Source organism: Centroberyx gerrardi, chromosome 4, assembly GCF_048128805.1.
Source record: "Centroberyx gerrardi isolate f3 chromosome 4, fCenGer3.hap1.cur.20231027, whole genome shotgun sequence".
In the NCBI taxonomy this organism is placed as follows: domain Eukaryota; kingdom Metazoa; phylum Chordata; class Actinopteri; order Beryciformes; family Berycidae; genus Centroberyx; species Centroberyx gerrardi.
The window spans coordinates 16,510,616-16,528,435 of NC_136000.1; the positions used below are offsets into that span (position 1 = coordinate 16,510,616).

Here is a 17,820-nt window from a genome sequence, read left to right on the forward strand (position 1 = left end):
AAACTGCCACTCTCTCATCCTGAGTTTTCTTCCACAGTATGTAAAGCCCTTTCAGACTTGCTTGTGATAAAGGGCTATATAAATAAACTTGACTTGACTTGAATATAACACAGTTAAAGCAGAGAAGACATTTGGTATTTGGCATTGAGATGGTTCTTACTCTCAGCAGCACTGAAGTACTCTGGGTTGACGGACGCATAAAGGACTCCATTCCCCAGTCTGTCGCTATTCCTGTGGACAAAAACACAGCTCAGTAAGCCAGTGGATACATAGAACAGATCATTTTCTATAGGAAAGTTTACTCTTTTACTGCAGGGGAGTGTTGATGAAAACAACACCTATTAACTCTAATTAGCATTACACTGGTTGTTAAGTTTTATGAGTGTAGTAAGGTCCAAAACATAATCAAGGAGCTTTGTTTGGCTATGTGGAAATCATGTTCCTAAAAAACACTTACCTCTTTTTGTTAACAAAGAAGAGAGCTGTGATGAGACTGACGATGACAACTATCACTATGATGGGGATAATGATGACCAGGTAGAAGGTAACATCATAGTCTCCTGTAAGACAGAACACGACAAATAAGTGATCAACGCTGACTGAGGAATTCAGAACAATATGAAATGAGCAAAGAAAAGACAGTCAGTATATTTGATGTAGGGGAAATGCCGCATTACGTTTGGGTGGAGGCACGTAGAAGGACACGGTGTCCGTCCAGGAGCCATTCCCCGCTAGAGAGGTGGCACGCACACGGGCGGAGTAATTCCCCGAGCCCAGGTTGGTCAGCCGGGCTCCTCTGTGCTCGCGGTACTGCTGCCGCGACACACACTCATGTTTCTCAGGCTAAGGGCAAACAAACACACTCAGGTTAAGGCTTGAGGGACAGTGAGGGCTCAAGGTCAAGTATGGAGTGTCTGATTCTGCATGCTGTTTTTAAAAAAAACGTTTCAACCAACATAGAGGTTGTCAGAAGTTGTCACCAGTGACCAATTATCTTTGTCTTGTGAAGTGATTGCGAGACCTTTCATTTCACTCCGGCCAGACTCACCTCAGTCCCCAGTCGGAACTTGATCTCATACATCAGGATGAGGCCGTTGGGTGTGATGGGCTCCGGCCAGTGCAGCACCACGCAACCTTCAACCTTCTCATCCCTCTCATAGATCACCTTTCCAGGGATGTCATCTGCTTTGTCTGGGACACACACACACACACAATATTATAATGCGTCTACCAATTGTATTTCAGAAATATAATTGTTAGAGACACAGAAAAATAGCTACCGCATACTGTGCTACAATTCCATGACAGACTGTATCCAGGTCAGCACGTTTCTCACCTGCAGGTTTGGTCCTGGAGAAGACAAAGGCTGCAGCGCTGCAGCGGTGCACCTCCTGGTTGCAGGCGTGGATGTCAATGCGGTAGACAGTGAAGGGCTGCAGGTTGGAGATTTCTGTATACTCTGTCATGCTCCTGTCCTCTGAGAAGGGGTACTCCTTCAGAGGGGGCAGCCCATCTGTGCTGTTTCCCTCTAGGCCGGGGATGGTGGTGTTCCCCCGACCGAAAGCCTCACGCGACAGAGTGTTGTTAGCCACACCAAAAACATCTCTGCGACGACGGTCTGGAGGTCTGAAAGACAGAGGGAAAAATGTACAGAATAGCCATAACGAAGGTGACTTAAATGCAGCTAGTGCTGTTTTGAAAGTAAACAACAACAAAGGATAGAGAGATAGGATGAGGATGGGTGAAGTGCACTGAGATTGAAGCTCCAAAAGAAGGTCAGTTAGAAGTGAGAGATCAGCCAGTCAATACAGTATGCCCTGGAAATCCTATTATAACAAATCATAACTGTATACTGCATGTTTATAGCCCTCAAAAGCAACTTAAAAGCTAAAGCAATCTCAAAGGAGCGGGTGGAGTGTGTGTGTGTGTGTGTGTGTGTGTGTGTGTGTGTGTGTGTGTGTGTGTGTGTGTGTCGTGTGTCCAGCTGCTGTGTACTGCTCCCTGTGGAGCTGTGTAGAAGGATGAGGTCAGAAGGACCATACTGAGGTGAACAGAGAGAGAGGGAGAGAGGGAGAGAGAGAGAAAGAGAGAGAGAGGTACAGAAAGATACAGAGAGACTCATTCACGCTCGGACAAATACTGTCTTACACTCTGCTGTCTTAACTCTGTTATCCTACATATGCCAGTCAACAATACAAGGGTCTGACAGGGCAATGGCTGTTCTGGATTTGAAATATAAGCCATAGAGACATTGGAGAAGCTCACCATTCTGAACCAACATGTTCTGTAATGAAATAGCAGACTGAATCATGATGACCGGTTTTCAGCCTCATAGATGACAAGCTGGCTGGAGCTGGGCGCTGGCACCGCCGAGGACAAACAGGCAGTGACAGCGGTGTCTGTAGCAGCAGCAGTAACTCACCAGACGCTACAAGGCCACTTAGATGCCACCACAACACACCAGGGGTGCTCGGGCTGCCAGGCACACACAGCTTACCTAGAGTCACCTTTAGCATACGCATAACGATTGGGTCTCTGAAAGAAGTCAACAATCAAACTCAGTGGGTAGCCAACTGAGACAGATGGAGAAAGAAAAGAGCGCTGGCTCTGAGTGAGCTGGAAAATGAAAGGCTTATTGATCCAAACGAGTACCAAGGAAACAGCAAAACAGGTGATACATGGAACGGTAATGTAACGGTGATTAATGTTTAGCGGTTGTTTAGAACGATGTGAGGAGAGAGTGAATGAATGGTTAGGTATTTGCTGCAGCATGTACTTAAAATAGCTAGGACAAAAGCGGATAAAGCAAAGTATTCAAACTGTGTACTGGGAATAACAAAGTGCTAAACTAACAGAACCACAAGTACACAAAGCCAATGCCAAGCATCTTTTTTGACTGACAGACCTACAGCAAAAGTGGATACACTTGCAGTGGAAAAACCTAGACACAGATCTGTGGGAAAGACCAGTAGCACTCTACTGTCAACATTCCTTTCTGACAGTTTTAACTGGCGCAGAAGAACCCAAAGTCCAGCTCTCCAAAACTATCAGTTACTATTAACAATACACCAAACAGCTATGAGGACTGACTCTAATAAAAATCTACAAAGGACACAAGTGCATGGGAGCAAGCATGAGTCTGATTGGGACTGACTAGTGAATCCTGGGCTACACCATGGAAAATGCGGTGTTAGAAGAAGAAGGGAGATGGTCATAGGATGGCCTGAGCCAGCTGGGACAGAAGGAAGTGTCTGAGGTCTAATTTCTCTGTGTGCCATAGGTTAGTAATAAAAATAATAATAATAACTTAGATTTATATAGCGCCTTTCAAGAGACCCAAGGATGCTTTACACAGACAGACAAAACGAATAAAACAAGAACAGAAAATAATAATAGCAATAATTGCCGGGGATGAGAGAGTTAACTAGAGGCCGTAGACCTTGGTTAACAGGTGGGTTTTCAGGATTTTTTTAAAAGTGTCCAAACATGGGGCGTTGCGGATCTCTGCCGGGAGAGAGTTCCAGGTCTCAGGTTAGGCAAGCCAGTCATACACAGGGCAAGTCAGAAGGACCCTGGGCTGACTGCAGCATGACCTTATAACTAGTTGTTGGTGTCCTGCCCTCCCATCCTAAAAAAAGATCCACCTTTCACGGTGGAATCCAGAGAGGAGAGCCGTGACTACACATTCTGTCTGCGGCCAGAAGTGAACATAATTTAACGCTAGGCCTTAACCGCAGCAACACATACTGCAGTCTCACATACCAGAGCGAAGGAACTCTTGGGACAGGGGATCTGAGGGACGCTGACTTCATGGTAACACTGTGCAGCAGCAAAGACCAGCTGAAATGCCAAAAAGCTGTCTCAGCGAGAGGCGACTGAGTATGAGAACTGCACAAATCCATGGAGTCCTTATCATGTCATCTTGTATGTATTCATCGTGATTTACAACAGCAGGTGATTGTGGTTAAAATGGTCCAATCAGCTGATACAAAGTTATGGAACGTACCAGAAGGTCCCGTAGACAGACAGACTGGGAGCCATCCTCCCTGTGTGACTATTCTCTCCTCCAGTAAATCAGTCTGCCTTTCTTGCTTTCTGTCTGTCTTCTAGTGCACACTAGCCAGCTTGATGGGGATCTTCCCTCTTCCCTCATTCATTTAAATTCCAGATGGATTCACTGTACATTTCCTGGCAGCTGTCTTGCACCAAAAAAAAAAAACCCAAACCCCAGACAAAGAGAGCGTACGAGGGGAGGAGGAGAGTGGAGTGCAGAGTGGAGGGGGACAGAATGGAAAACATTTCCTCTTCTTTCTGTTTCTGTTTTCACCCGCCCTCTTTCCCTCACCCCGGCTCTCTAAACCCTGAACTTTTGAAAAAACCTCCCCGATTCCGAGGCCTTTCCCTGGAGTGGTTTGTGATAATGCTGGCTCTGTTACAGTGGAGAGCTTGTGCATACACAGGCTGAGCCCCTCGCTGCAGGCCAGGGACCTGCCACCCGCCTGTTTCCTAGACAGCTATACTATAACAAATCAACACAGCCAGAGAGGGGAGGGGGGCAGATATGAGTACAATTACAATAGAAAGCTTTGTTTTATTATTCTTCCTCCAAAGACATATCGATCCAATTCCACAAGAACACTGCGAAGGGAAGGAGAAGGGCATCATAGCGTTGCTTGAATGAATGAACTTTCGAGGCACTGGGGTATCATTTAAAGATATGGATTTATCAGGTACCTGCTGAGTGCTCTTAGTGGAAACCAACAAGTATGTCAACACTCTCCATATTGAGCTGAGATGGATGACTAGGTGTTGCACCACCAATGCACAAACATAGAAGCACATGCGCGCACACACACACACACATTTTGAGTGATTGTATATATGAGAAAAAATGAGTGTGGGAGAAGGACGGAGCTGGAGTCTTTGAAACAGTAAAACATCCATAGCCACGAGCAAGTTAAATGATAACACAACACAGATGTCAGTCCCTATTGTGGGGAACAAAAGCCTAAGCAGCTCAGAGTGTGCAGCCAAACTAGGCCCTTCAGACTCCTTAATCACATCTCTCTCCCGGGTTTGTTTGTGTTGCCTAAATTGCTGCCTGCTAGGTCCTAACATCCCGGTGCCGCCGTTACTATAGCAACAGAAAGCCACAAGAGCGTTAAGAAGGCTTTGGATCCCGCTCAGCGTGTCTCCTCATCAGCACTCCCGACAAAGGGCCAAGCCCAGCGGGCCGGCTCGGCCCCCGTCCCGTCCATCTACACCCCCATGCTTAGATCCTGTCAGCCCCACAGAGGAGTCATTACACCCCAACTGCCACCTCATTCCTCATTTTGACCCATTAAAGCAAACAAGCCAGAGCTCAGCTCTTTGATGATCATCTCCGCAGAATGAAAGGAGGCATGGAACAGAGCTGTAAACAGCGAAGGAGGTCACTTTGAGGCTGATATTACAATGTGCGATCTCCGCCCTGTCAGCGGCTTACTGTACCTTGGCAGAAAGATGGCATTGTGAAGAAAGTTCTCAAAGACTTTTCGAAAGATTCTTTCATCCTTCTCCCGGTCTTTCTCCTCGGGGGTCTTAGGGCAAACACAGCAGGGGCCCTTCTCTGCCCCGGCCAGGTCTGACTTGGTGGGCTTGGTGTTCTCCTCCATGTCCGAGAACCCCGTGGCTGAGATACGGATAGGGATCTTCAGCTCTGTTTGGGAAGGAACCAGGAGTCGTTAGTAAACAAGTGCATAAAGGGACTGGAATGAGTGTGCAGCTGATCATAACACTTTTTGTAAGGGACACAATTCTCTCACACAATAATCTTTCGATATTAAATGACATGGCAGGGCTCATCAGTCGGGAAGGACAGGTATAATGAGAAGAGATGATGGTTCAGTAGAATGAGTGATGCAGACCTTTGGAGCAGTAGTTGTGTTGGTAGAGCTCCCTGTCCTCAGACTGCTGCTGCCAGCGGACCAGGTAAAAGGTCAGATTGCCGTTGGGAGAGAGGGGAGGTGCCCACTTCACCACCAGCTTGGTTGAGGAGTTGGCATATGCGCGGGAATCCTTCGGCATTGACGGCTCTGGGATAGGGACAAACAAAGTAATGTTATGTTGCAATAAATGGACATTGAGGCACTGCTCAAATATGTTGTTTAAGTGAATAAACTGTATTTGCACCTTGTTATGTAATGATTGAGCTGCTGCTTTGTATAGTAGTTTTAAATAATCGTTGTCCTATTAACCACTATACTGAACACCATTACCATTTATTTACAAGCAGCATCACAAGCAACACACTACTACAGTATTGGTAGTAAACGAATAATGGTCAGACTTACGTGAAGGGCGGGTGCGAATGTAGACTACATCACTCTTGGCCTCAACAAAGGGTTTGTCCTCCACCTGCAGGGTGATGGCCTTGACGAAAATGGCATACTGGGTCCAGGGCTTGAGGTGCTTGAGCAGAACTCTTGGGTCAGTGTTTTTATCCTGAGGGAGATCCACATCCACCATGTTCCAGCTGTTTGTGCCGCAGCCATCCTGGCCATCAAATTCTGTAATGTTCTGGAAAGGGCTGGTGAAGACAGAAAACACAACCATGAGCTGATATGAAGAGCTTCATTTAAAAACAAGAGATATTCACCATTTAAAAAAACAATGTCACCTACTCTTACAAAATGACTGTTGGCGTGAAAGTAAAGCCCATTTTAGGTTACATGTGAAGTTATGAGTAATCTTAAGACCATTTCTCAATAGCTCTGTTTTGTGTGTGTTTTTGAAATATTGACTTTGAATTTCAGGTAGCATTTTTTTCCAAAATGGATATACGTTTTGCATGAAATGCAATACCCACTCTTCCTAAATGTAGAGTTGTTATTGTAACATGGTAATATGTGATTATATAACATCTGATTACTTACGACTCCTTATAGTAGACTATAAAACTGATAAGGTCTCTGTAGTCTGGCGGCCGGTAGCGCTCCCAGGTCAGTTTAATCAGGTTGCTTGTTGTGCTGTTGGACTTGAACTTCAGGTTATGGCTTTCACCTACCATGACAGAACAACACCAGATAATCAGATAATAACACATATACAAACTTAAAACTACACAATATGGCTGTGTAAATGCACATACACACTTGTTTGTTTAAGTTGTCAGGAATTCAAAAGATCAGTGTAAAAGAGCGTAATTTAACCACTTAACTGAAATAACTGATCGGTGAATTAAAAAATGAATAACAATCATAACAATATACTCACAGCTGGCTCTGTCACCGTTGTTACGGAAATCACCCTGCTCTGGCTTCTCAGTTACACCTGTCTTCTTCCACATCGTGTGGATCTCGGACATGCAGAGTTTGGGGTTGAGGCGGAAGAAGAGGCGTCCGGCCCGAATAGTCAGGTTGTGCTGGGTCCAGTCCCACAAGAACTGCAGGTGCTGGTTGTCAGTGGCTGAGAATGCGTACATCCTGACGATGGAGGGAGATCACAATGTGGTTACAACGGTCTCACAGAGGTGTGACCAAGTCAACTTCGCTCGAGGCCCAAGTCAGTCTCAAGTCTTGAGGCACAAGTCTCAAGGCAAGTCCAAGTCAAGTCAAGTCTCAAGTCTTAATATAGAACAAGTCAAGTCAGAACAAATCAATCTTAACAAAATATCTAGGATTTTTTAATGCAATACGGTTTTAATAGTATAAAAACTTGATAAAGAATTTAAAATCTCATCACTTTCAATCTAAGTCATTTACACAAACACAAGATCTTTTGTCAAGACTTCAGAAACCTTTTCAAGTCATCAAAGTACAAGTCAAGTCTCAAGTAATTAAAAATTGTGACTGCAATCTCATATAGTCCAGTGCAGCTAGGGCACAAAATGGAACAATCCTAAAAAGATCAGGCCTGCTTTTATTGATTCTCATTTGCGTGACTGACTTGAAGTGACTGTGTTTCGTTGGAGCAGAAGTTGTCAGAAATGTTGTTAAAAAGAGCCTATGTTTTCCACCTGGTGGCAGCGTTAAGTGTTAACAGGAGTAGACGTCACCGGGGCTCAGGTTTGTGTGTCTGTCTAACAATGAGCCTAGGCTTACACAGAGACAGAGGGGGGGAATGAAACAGTGCAGTGCTAGTCCTCCCAGCCCCAGCAGTCCCAATAGCCCAGCAGAACACCTCTAGAGCGAGGGGAATGCCTTGTTCAGCATTCCTCGAACTGAAACCCTATCCTGGGAGAGATGACAACAAGAGGGGCGACAGGCTTTCCCATGACCCCGTTGGCCATCACCAGAAAAACTTTCCCTCATTTCTAAGACTGGTGGTGATATCCTAGTAGAGAGGGGGCTGGTGGACCTGAGACTTTCTATTTATCTACCTTGCCACACTAGCTAACCAGCTGAGAAACCGAATGACTTTGTGAATAATTCTCGAGATGATACCGCAATATCTCCAAATAGTACTGCTATATCCAAGACTAGAAAGCTTATATTTAAACCATTCATTTCATTCCATTTATGTTCATGTACACTTCCACCAAAGGCAAACCCTGCCTGTGATTATGAAACAACCATTCAACAAGAATTCATTCTGACCTTTATGTAACTTCCCTGATATGTTGGTGACAACCTCCCTGCTAGGCTGCGGTTTAATCGTGTCCTCTAATTCCCTCAGTCGCCACACACACGCATGCACACACACGTACACACACACACAAGCAAGGCAGAAAAGCCGTACCCATCCATGAGATCCTCCCCGTTGATGTAACGCAGGCTCTTGAGGAAGGACAGTGAGCCAAGTGTGTGGGAGTGGCGGATCCTCACATAGCCCGTCACTGTCTGGATCAATCCCATGAAGCTCTCCAGCTCAGACGCTATGTTATCTGGGGAGAGGAGATAAACACACACACACACACACACACACACAGACAGACAGACAGACAGGCGTGCCCACACACACACACACACACACACACAGCATGTGAGAACCACATTAAAAAATCCACGGGGACCTCTACTACTACTACTACAACACCCAAACTTCATGCTCTGGATGAAAATACCCCAATGGATACTAGGTTGTACAAGCTTTATCATATCTGGATATCTGGACGCTTGTAAGCCACCCTGTCAACTGTGCAAATAAATAGCATTATAGCATAATGTGATAATTGAGTTGGAGTGCAGGAAGCAGATGTAATGCTGATTTTGTGGCCCACGCTATACATCGCAGCAGCCCAGACCCCCAGGCTCCTCTCCTTCCCCTGTCTCAATAGATTACAATATTGAGCAGGGAGGTCAAGTGAGGTAGTGTAGTGTAGTCTACTAAGGTTTAGTACGGTGTAGTCTAGTGAAATTTATTGAACTGTGGGATAGTGTAGACAAATGAGGTTCAGTGTGGCGTAGGCAAGTGTTGTTTACTAACCTGTGGGCAGTGAATTTAGTCTAAGGTTGACCACAGTCTAGTGTAGCATAGTCTACTAAGGTTTGCTGTAATGTAGTCTATTGTCTACTAAGATGAGTTGCAATGCACTGAATAATCTACAAATGTGTAGTGTAGTGTGTAGTGCTTGGCTGTACTCACTTCCACGGCGGATGTTGATGTGAAGATTGCCTTTGATGACGGTGCAGTCCTTAAGAGCCTGAGCAGTATCCACAGAGTCGATGAACGAGGTCGGGCACATCTTATCGCACAGGCCATCACAGGCACTGCACAGCATACTATGTACCGTAGAGGCAGACGGAAGGAGTGAATGAGAAAGGGGAGACATGGGAAAGAGGAAAAGCTAGTCAAAGAAGGATCAAAATCTAATGTGAACTTTATACCTCACCCTAAAATGATTTGTCCACTCCCTAGCTCCCAAGCAACCTAGCATTCCAAAGGATTCAGGCAAATAAATTCTCCGTGTGATACAAGGTCACTGCTCACATGGAGAGTTGAATCTTTTATGGGCCCTCATCTGAACTCTTGTTTTTCGTGAGAGAGTGAGTCACCGTGTTGACCTCCGAGACAAAACATGAGCGATGTGGCCAAAAATTATACAGCAGCAGAGACTCAACATGGAAAGTTTGGAAAATGACAAATCAAAATAGGGAGAAAAGTTGCTCTGAGTCACACACAAAGATGTTCTCTTATCCTAGGTTAATGTCAAACAGGGAAAATGTCAAGTGGAGGAAATGTTGCCGTTAGGGCATTCTTCTGATGAACCTCTTCCGAAAGCCTCCAAGCAATGCTAATCTATAGAAATCTACCAATGGTGTGTGTTGAATACAGGGCACTAGGTTCAGCACCTTCCACTCTTTCTAAAAAGTCTGGAAAGTCTAGGCTTCAATCATTAATAGCCCAATATGCCTTTTAGCCTCCGGCACTTCCAGCTCTGACACCTCTCTTTAAGAAAGGAATCTGTGGAGGGCCAGGTCAGGTAAAGTTCAGCTTAAGGATACTTCATGCAAATTAATCCATTATGCAGAAGTACACACTGAATCAAAAAGTCTGTAACACTTAACTGTCTATAAATATTGAAGAGAAGCCACACTGCTATACACTGGAGAAAAAAAAAACCTAGGAAGAAATCACACTAAGACCATTAGCTTTTTCCATGAAACAGAGTGAATGCAGGCAAAAGCCACAATCCCTTACTGATTTCACCTACGAAATCCACTTCAGACATTAAGGAAAGATGCAAATGGCGGGTATGAAATACATCAAAGAAGGATTCTTAGGTCTTGAAAAATCTGAGACATGGATTGTGTAAATGGAGGTGCAACTCAATATTAGGAAGCTGTTCCTCATATTTTGCACATTCGGTGTATAACCTGGCACGGCATTTTCAAATCATCAGGACCTAAACTGGAAGTGAAGGGTACGTCTTTACCTATTAGTCTCATTGCGCGTGAAGCCAGAGGGGCACTCAGGCATACATTCTCCCCCGTGGATGACAAAGTCAGTGTCACTCGGCAGGTGCACGCGAGAGCATAGGTCCATGGTGATGCAGCGCCAGCCTTCGAACTTGTAGGTGTCCGGGGGACAGTCTGGCACGCAGCGTCCCTCATGGTAGTAGTGGAGGCAGGCAGAGCAGGCCATGTCATTGTTGGGTTCGGTACAGCTACCCAGGCACTGGCTGTGGCAACACTCCCCCTTGTCCGTACAGGCATGCTTGCAGTTGTCTGGGCACACTGGAGGAGACAGAGAAAAAGACGGGGAAGAGGTCATTTTGGGTCTGTGTGTGTGTCAACGGTCTGCACTGCTGGACACTATTACAACAAATCTGGATCATAAAGGTCATACAGAAACCCCACTAATGCAGAAAAAGCACAGATCGTGGTTTAAACTTGCGTCATGTTCAAATATAATATTGTTTCAAAACACAGTGAATGACAAAAAGCGGCAGATGATTACATGGATGCATTGTTATTATCTGTTTGGCAGCAGGCCAAAAGAGATGTGTAATGTGTGCGTGTGTGTGTGTACAGCATGTCTGTGCATACATGCGCCCGCACATATGAATGCACACACATGGTTTTGTTTATTGTTTTGTTATTGTGCAAGAGGATGCATGCACATTTACGAATGTGCACGGGTGTTAAGAGTGCAAACTGTGTGTTTACAAACGTTCAAACGTGTGTTTGTGTGCAGGACTGGGCTGCGGTGGCCAGAGGTGAAGAGGACTGAAGAGGAGGCAAAACTGTAATCAGCCAATCAGCCGCAGAGGCGGAAGTGGTGTGCCGGTACAGTACAGAGTATTTGTGCAAGGGTCTCTACTGTGTCAGCTTTGTTAGTACACTGCAGCGCTGGCCTCACTACAGATAAATATTACTGCTTTTTGGGACTATTAAGGGAATTATTTTTAGCTCAGGAGAAAAGGGGAGAAGAAATTCTGCATGTCTCGTCAGCAGATAGACAGCTATTGACTCCAAGAGAGAGGCAGGTGTGGAGGGAGGGAAAGCTCTTGCCTATAAGTCAAATGCCTCTAGAGCATTGTTGTATGTTGGATGGACAGTAAGCTCCTACAGGCCTGATAACACCCATTATATCATCCCTGTATTCTATGAAAGCAACGTGCAAGACAAAGAAATTCCTGGTGGCTTATTCATGCGCACCCCTTTTTTATCGCTATAACCAGAGAGCCTTTCCATCACGCCTGTAATGTTTATCACTTAAAGGGCCAACATAAAGTCACCATTAAAAATCTGAACATCTCTGCAATCAAGTTGGACAGCTTTCAGTGAATTGTTGGTGGAAAAAACAACATTAATGTATTCCACTGGTTTACCAATATTCTGCTTTAATGGGAGACAAAGACGACTTCTAACAAAACTCCCACTCCCACTACCACAGCAGCTTCCAAGAGAGAACTGCGTCCGTCCGGGCCGTGAGAAAATCGACAGTAAAATGATTGTGTGGAGAATAGCGGGGTGTTTCAAATTAAGTTTGAGCAACATGAATAATAGAATCTTCTCTTTGTTTACTGAGCATCACTGAGGAACCCAACCTCATGGCAATGTGTTATCAATAACACACAACACATTCCCGTTGCTTGGGACAGACATACACTTTTGTTACAATACAGCGGAGGACAGGCTGCGCCCTGTTTATTGTTGAACTTCTCACCCTGACAGTCTCTGCATCCAGAAAAATGACCATTAACATATTTATCTACATCTCTAAAGAATAAATCATTCCAAATGCAAAATTTGACACTGAAAAAACAACTTAAATGACAAGGAGCATAATCTGCCGTTTATGATCACCGATGAGTACTCATCCAGGTATTAAGACATAAGATGTTTAGACCTGCGTGGTATTAGCCCATAGTTCTAATAACTGCTTATGATAATCCCATCTGCCTTACAGAGAGCATTTACAGTGACACTGATAGAAACGACAAGAGGGAGGTGTCTGTTTCTAATGTACCAAAGGCAGCTTTTTTTTTTTGTGTAGCCCAGCCATAGAGAAGCACATCAGGGACAGCAGATGTAAAGGGAGGAAAGGTGATGATGCAGAGTCCCGCTGCTAACTAATCTTGAGACACTGCAGGCAGGGGCGTCCTAGTTTCAGACGAGTCCACTCCATAGAAAAGCACCTGGAGTGTGGACCTGTATGAATGGCTCTGGAGGGCCCTTGGTGGCAGGGTGTTTTCTGCTAATGGGCGTGCCCTGTTTGAGGAGGCTCTATCAAGATAAAGAGCAGCTATAAGAAAGAGGTAGAGAGGGTTCAGGTTCCCCAGGGGAAAATGTACAAGAGACAAGAAATCCTTCCTGGTTCCTTAGCAACCGCCTCCTGGTGCAAAGCCAGAGCTGGAGGGAAATGTGTGCAAATACACACACACACATACTCACACATCCACACCCACACATACACCCACATGCACACAGACACAAACAGACAAACACTGGACTGTGACACTACAAATGTTATATTTATTGTCATCAACATCATTATTGCATTAATCTACATAGGCAGGCACTTTTATAGGAGTACATATGGTAAAGAGTGGGAGTGTATGTGTGTGTATGTGTGTGTACTGTACATGCATGTTGGCATGCCCAGGTATGTATGTGTGCATGTGTTTGTGTGTGCAAGAGAGGGGAAAGGAGCTCTACTTGTTTATTTGCTTGTAAATAAAATGCGAGTGTCAGAGCATCGGCGGTTTGCTTTGTGAATCAGTCAAGAAAATGAAGCCGGCTGCTGAGCTAATCTCTAGATGAATATTTCATGCTGCTTTACAAAACATCTGTGTAGGTTAAGAACGTGACAGTGCACTACAGCAGTGCTGCAGAGCAAACACACACTCCCTTGGTGCCAACTCCAGTTTTGCTTCACAAGGGAAGGGAATGAGCATTCCCTCTTGACAGTTTCTCAAATACTTGCCATTCTTTCTCGCATTCAGTCAAATCAAATAGTGCAGAAGAGGTGAAATGGTCTGTTTGGAAAATCCCTTCAGGGTTTTATGACAAAAGAAAAATCCAAACGATCTCTGGCTCTTTCCTCAAAAAAAGTCCAATCCCTCTCAATAGATCTGATACAATAACTTTATTGTTCAATTCACTGCAGTACCTCAGGAATTTTGAATAATCTACTCCTGATAAGATAAAAATTTAAACCACACAGCAGTTACTGGGTGCAAGGATATTTTTTATTGTGGAATACGTAAGTATAGTAGTTATATGGCCTTTTCCTGAGCCATGTATGTATAGTTACACAATAAATGTTTGTTCCAATATCAGCCTCACCGAGAACTGATTGGCTCTATACTTCATGAATAGTGTATCTAACTATTCTGGACCTGGTCCAAAACAAATGGCAGCGCTCTAGAGCAACAAATGCCAACACGCACAGGTTCTCATATCACAGCTGTGATTTGATAAGAAATATGATGCCGATATTAGTGCGCTGAAAGCAGGCAGATCGCTATTGCACATTTGCAGTGAGTGAGAAAAAAAAGATCAGGAAGGCCTCGTTTTCTTGGAATTCCACCAAAAGGGGGCAGCCAAGGCAAACTCTAATGAGCCTCATTGGAGGAGGTCCCTTCCTTCCGTATCATTTTAACAGACTCCTCAATGAAGAGAAATTCCAAACATGCATACCTTCCGCCAGGAGAAAGAGGAGGGGGGGAAGTTGCTGCCTTACAATCCATATAAGTCGACCCGGTTTCCCTGTGTGACCAAACAACCCGTGGTATCAAGGATACAATCCTCTATTTATAGATGCTCCTAATGCGGCCCTATTTCCACGCTGCTGCTCTCTACACATAGCTATGCATGGCATTGTGGGTTTCCACTACTTCAAAGGAAAGGGACTACCTAACAAGGGGCTCCGCTTAGGATAAGTCTGAGAATGTGTCTCATCATCACCATCCTACATCACGGTCTGTAGTCCCTGTGTGGATGTTAAACATCAGGAATAAATGAGAATAAGCATCAGCAGTTCAAGATTTGACTGTATTCATGCAGGCTACATATTATATAATACACTTATTATGCTAAAAAAAAAGACAAGATGGCACAGAACGAATTTATGGTAAATAAAGAGTCAAGAGGAACTTTAACAATAATCTAAAATTTCTGAGGTTGCAGAGTCAAATAAGTCAAACAGAGAGGGGGTAGACGGGTACGATGTTGTTCCTCTCATACAGTAGTTACACAACCCCCCTCCCTCCTGCTCTTTCCCTGAGCAAACAGTCAGGTCAGACACCACAGACACTGCAACCACCCAGCCTGCCCCTGCTGTTCGCCGGAGCACTGCGACATGAGGAGTGGCCGGGTCCATTTCATCAATAGTAAACGAGACAACAGTCGGCACTGAGGAGTCTCCATTTGAGATGCTGGTGCATCCCTACAACCTCCATTAAACACGGGAGGCGTCACAAATAGGCTGAAAGACAACAGTGTTTTACAAAGCTTGTTTTTGTGATAAAGGTATCCTCTAGTCCCTGGACTATGTGAAGAATCTCTAGAATGTTCCAGGCGGCAGAGGAATCAAGGGGGAGAATGTTAATCCCTTGTTCCTCTGCACCAACACAATAACAACTTCAGGAGTCGCTACAGAAATCCATAGGAAAGAAGCCTATATTTCAAAGACAAACCTGATCATGGAGGAATAACGGGGGATAAGAGAGTAAGAACAAATGGCTGCGAAAAAGACATAGAAAATAGCACGGCAAGGATGCAAATACCGCTCTGAGACAAAAAAATGAATTGATGCTGCAAGAGAGAGAGAGAGAGAGAGAGAGAGAGAGAGAGAGAAAGAGAGAGCAAGCATCAAATATATTCCTCCATCAGGCTGGCCTTGCCTTTCTTACAGGGGGCATGCGGGGGGAGGGGGGGGGGTTCAGGGTCATGTGACCCATAGCCCATCAACCATGCCCTGCCCGCTCCCCTCTCCCCACCGTCTTCTGTCTATCGAGGGACGGAAAAAAAACAGCCTTGATCTGATAAGAAGATGGCTAGATTTCAACACCGTCTGCTTGGAGTAGGGCGTGAATGTGTGCGTCTGTGTGTGTGTGTGTGTGGTGTTGGGGGGGGGGGGGGGGAAGGGAGTTCACGCTTGGATGCTAAAACAAATGTATTATTATATTGAATAAAAACACTGGTGCTTGAGAGGAAGAGGATTGCAGTGCAGCAATGCTCCTCATCTGAATGCAAGTCATGTCCCTCTTGCTAGAGTGCATGCTGCGTAGTAGACTACTACACTGTTTACATTGGGAGGCTGGTGACACGTTTACAGCCAGCATGCCACCGCTACCTCAGACGATGACATATGGGGTGAAAAAAGAACGAATTTGATCAACTGATATGCTTTTCCAAACCAATGTTAGGCTGTCAGCAACAGTGAAACATAAAAATGATAGAAAAGAACAGAAGACCTAATAAAACACTATTCCATTCGTGACCTATCATAACACAGTACGTTTTCCCTGTGTCATTGAGGATGAATAGGAAGCGTGACAGACAGTTGGGAAATCATTCATTATTCACACTGGGGCTGAGGGGGGAGGGACGGCAGGGAGGGGTGGGGGGTGGGGGGGTTAAACATTGGAGATTTCTGCTGGACCAATAGCAGGCGAGCAGGGGAGGTTCTAATCCTGATGATTGACATGTTATTGAGTCTGGAGCAGAGATGGTAAACAAGTCCTCTCTGGAGCGGGCGTTGGGAGGGGGAGTCGTAACCATAGTGATTAAGCATGGCTTTTTCCCGGACTCGGAGAAACCATACCTAGAGGGAAAACCTGAACAGACAAGGCAGGGAACAAACCCGAGTAAAATGACTCCTGCCAATAAGGTTGACCCTTCACTGGAAAAGTTTAGGTGTTAAAATAACAATAGATTACTAGCTTATACTGGAGCTATAATGAAATTCACATTAAAAGGTTCTGCACGATGCAATATTTATCAATTCACTGACTTTAAACAGTTTATTTAATTGATATATGCAAAGCCAATAGAATGGAAATATTAGTAACATACAATACTCATATAGCACTATGTTATAACACTGCAAGTACATGTTTTTCTTTTATTTAATTTGTATAGAGATATAACTGCATAATCATTATATACTTTGCTTACTTTACTTAATTTTGAAGGGTACAGTAGTTGCATGGCAAATGTCAATCATGCAGGCTCTCCTTGCTCCACAATATAAACGGGCCATAGTTCCATTAGGCCACATGATTAAATTTATCTCTACATCACTTCCATTTACTGAAGTATTCACTCTGCACACCTAAGTAATCTACTGCACTGTGGGGATGCGAAGCCTCCCACTCTGTATGCAGAGTCAGAGCCGGTGAGCTCAGGTTACCGGAGCTGAGAGCGGTAGCAGACAGTAAGGTAGCTGAACAGGAGTACAGTAGCAGACGGCAGGCCTATCAGGGGCCGCTGCAGCCCGGATCGCAGGCCGACCCCCCGGCTCCCTGGGCTCCATCAGGCCACATCCTCATCCGGCAACCCGATCCTCCCAGGGAGCCCCCAGTGGATCACTCCAGACACTTGTTTAAACCACATCAGCCCAGACAGCCAGAGAGAGGATGCTTCCTCCACTCACAGCCAAAGGCAAACCGCATCGCAGATTCCAATACTGTCTTAGTGCTACAGCAGTGGAGTCTCAAGTACCGGAATGGGCTGATCTAATCTACAGTAGTGTTTTTCACCTTTTCAGACAGAGCGTGTTCGGGGAGATCGACTGTTCTGCTGATCAGAGGGTTTTTTTTTAGAAGGGGAACACTGCGTGGCGTCGAGCATGATGTGATTTTCTCATGCAGACAGCTGGCTCAGGAGAGCTTGGCTAAATCTCTGTTCAGTACTGCGCACAAAGGTGTGTGTGAGCCCATTCCTCCCC

General features: G+C 45.0%; 1 protein-coding gene across 1 annotated transcript in view; it reads right to left on the reverse strand.

The window, feature by feature from the left end:
* The window catches only part of igf1ra (insulin-like growth factor 1a receptor), a 79,070-nt gene that overhangs the window by 14,587 nt on the left and 46,663 nt on the right, over window positions 1-17,820 (reverse strand). The window contains exons 3-15 of the mRNA XM_078282842.1: window positions 10,856-11,156; window positions 9,565-9,701; window positions 8,719-8,863; window positions 7,255-7,463; window positions 6,915-7,041; window positions 6,333-6,568; window positions 5,907-6,074; window positions 5,491-5,698; window positions 1,337-1,626; window positions 1,049-1,191; window positions 678-843; window positions 458-560; window positions 161-231 (exon numbers count right to left, since the gene is read on the reverse strand). Of these exons, the coding sequence (XP_078138968.1) occupies window positions 161-231; window positions 458-560; window positions 678-843; window positions 1,049-1,191; window positions 1,337-1,626; window positions 5,491-5,698; window positions 5,907-6,074; window positions 6,333-6,568; window positions 6,915-7,041; window positions 7,255-7,463; window positions 8,719-8,863; window positions 9,565-9,701; window positions 10,856-11,156 (2,304 nt within the window). The remainder of the gene's footprint in view (window positions 1-160; window positions 232-457; window positions 561-677; window positions 844-1,048; window positions 1,192-1,336; window positions 1,627-5,490; window positions 5,699-5,906; window positions 6,075-6,332; window positions 6,569-6,914; window positions 7,042-7,254; window positions 7,464-8,718; window positions 8,864-9,564; window positions 9,702-10,855; window positions 11,157-17,820) is intronic.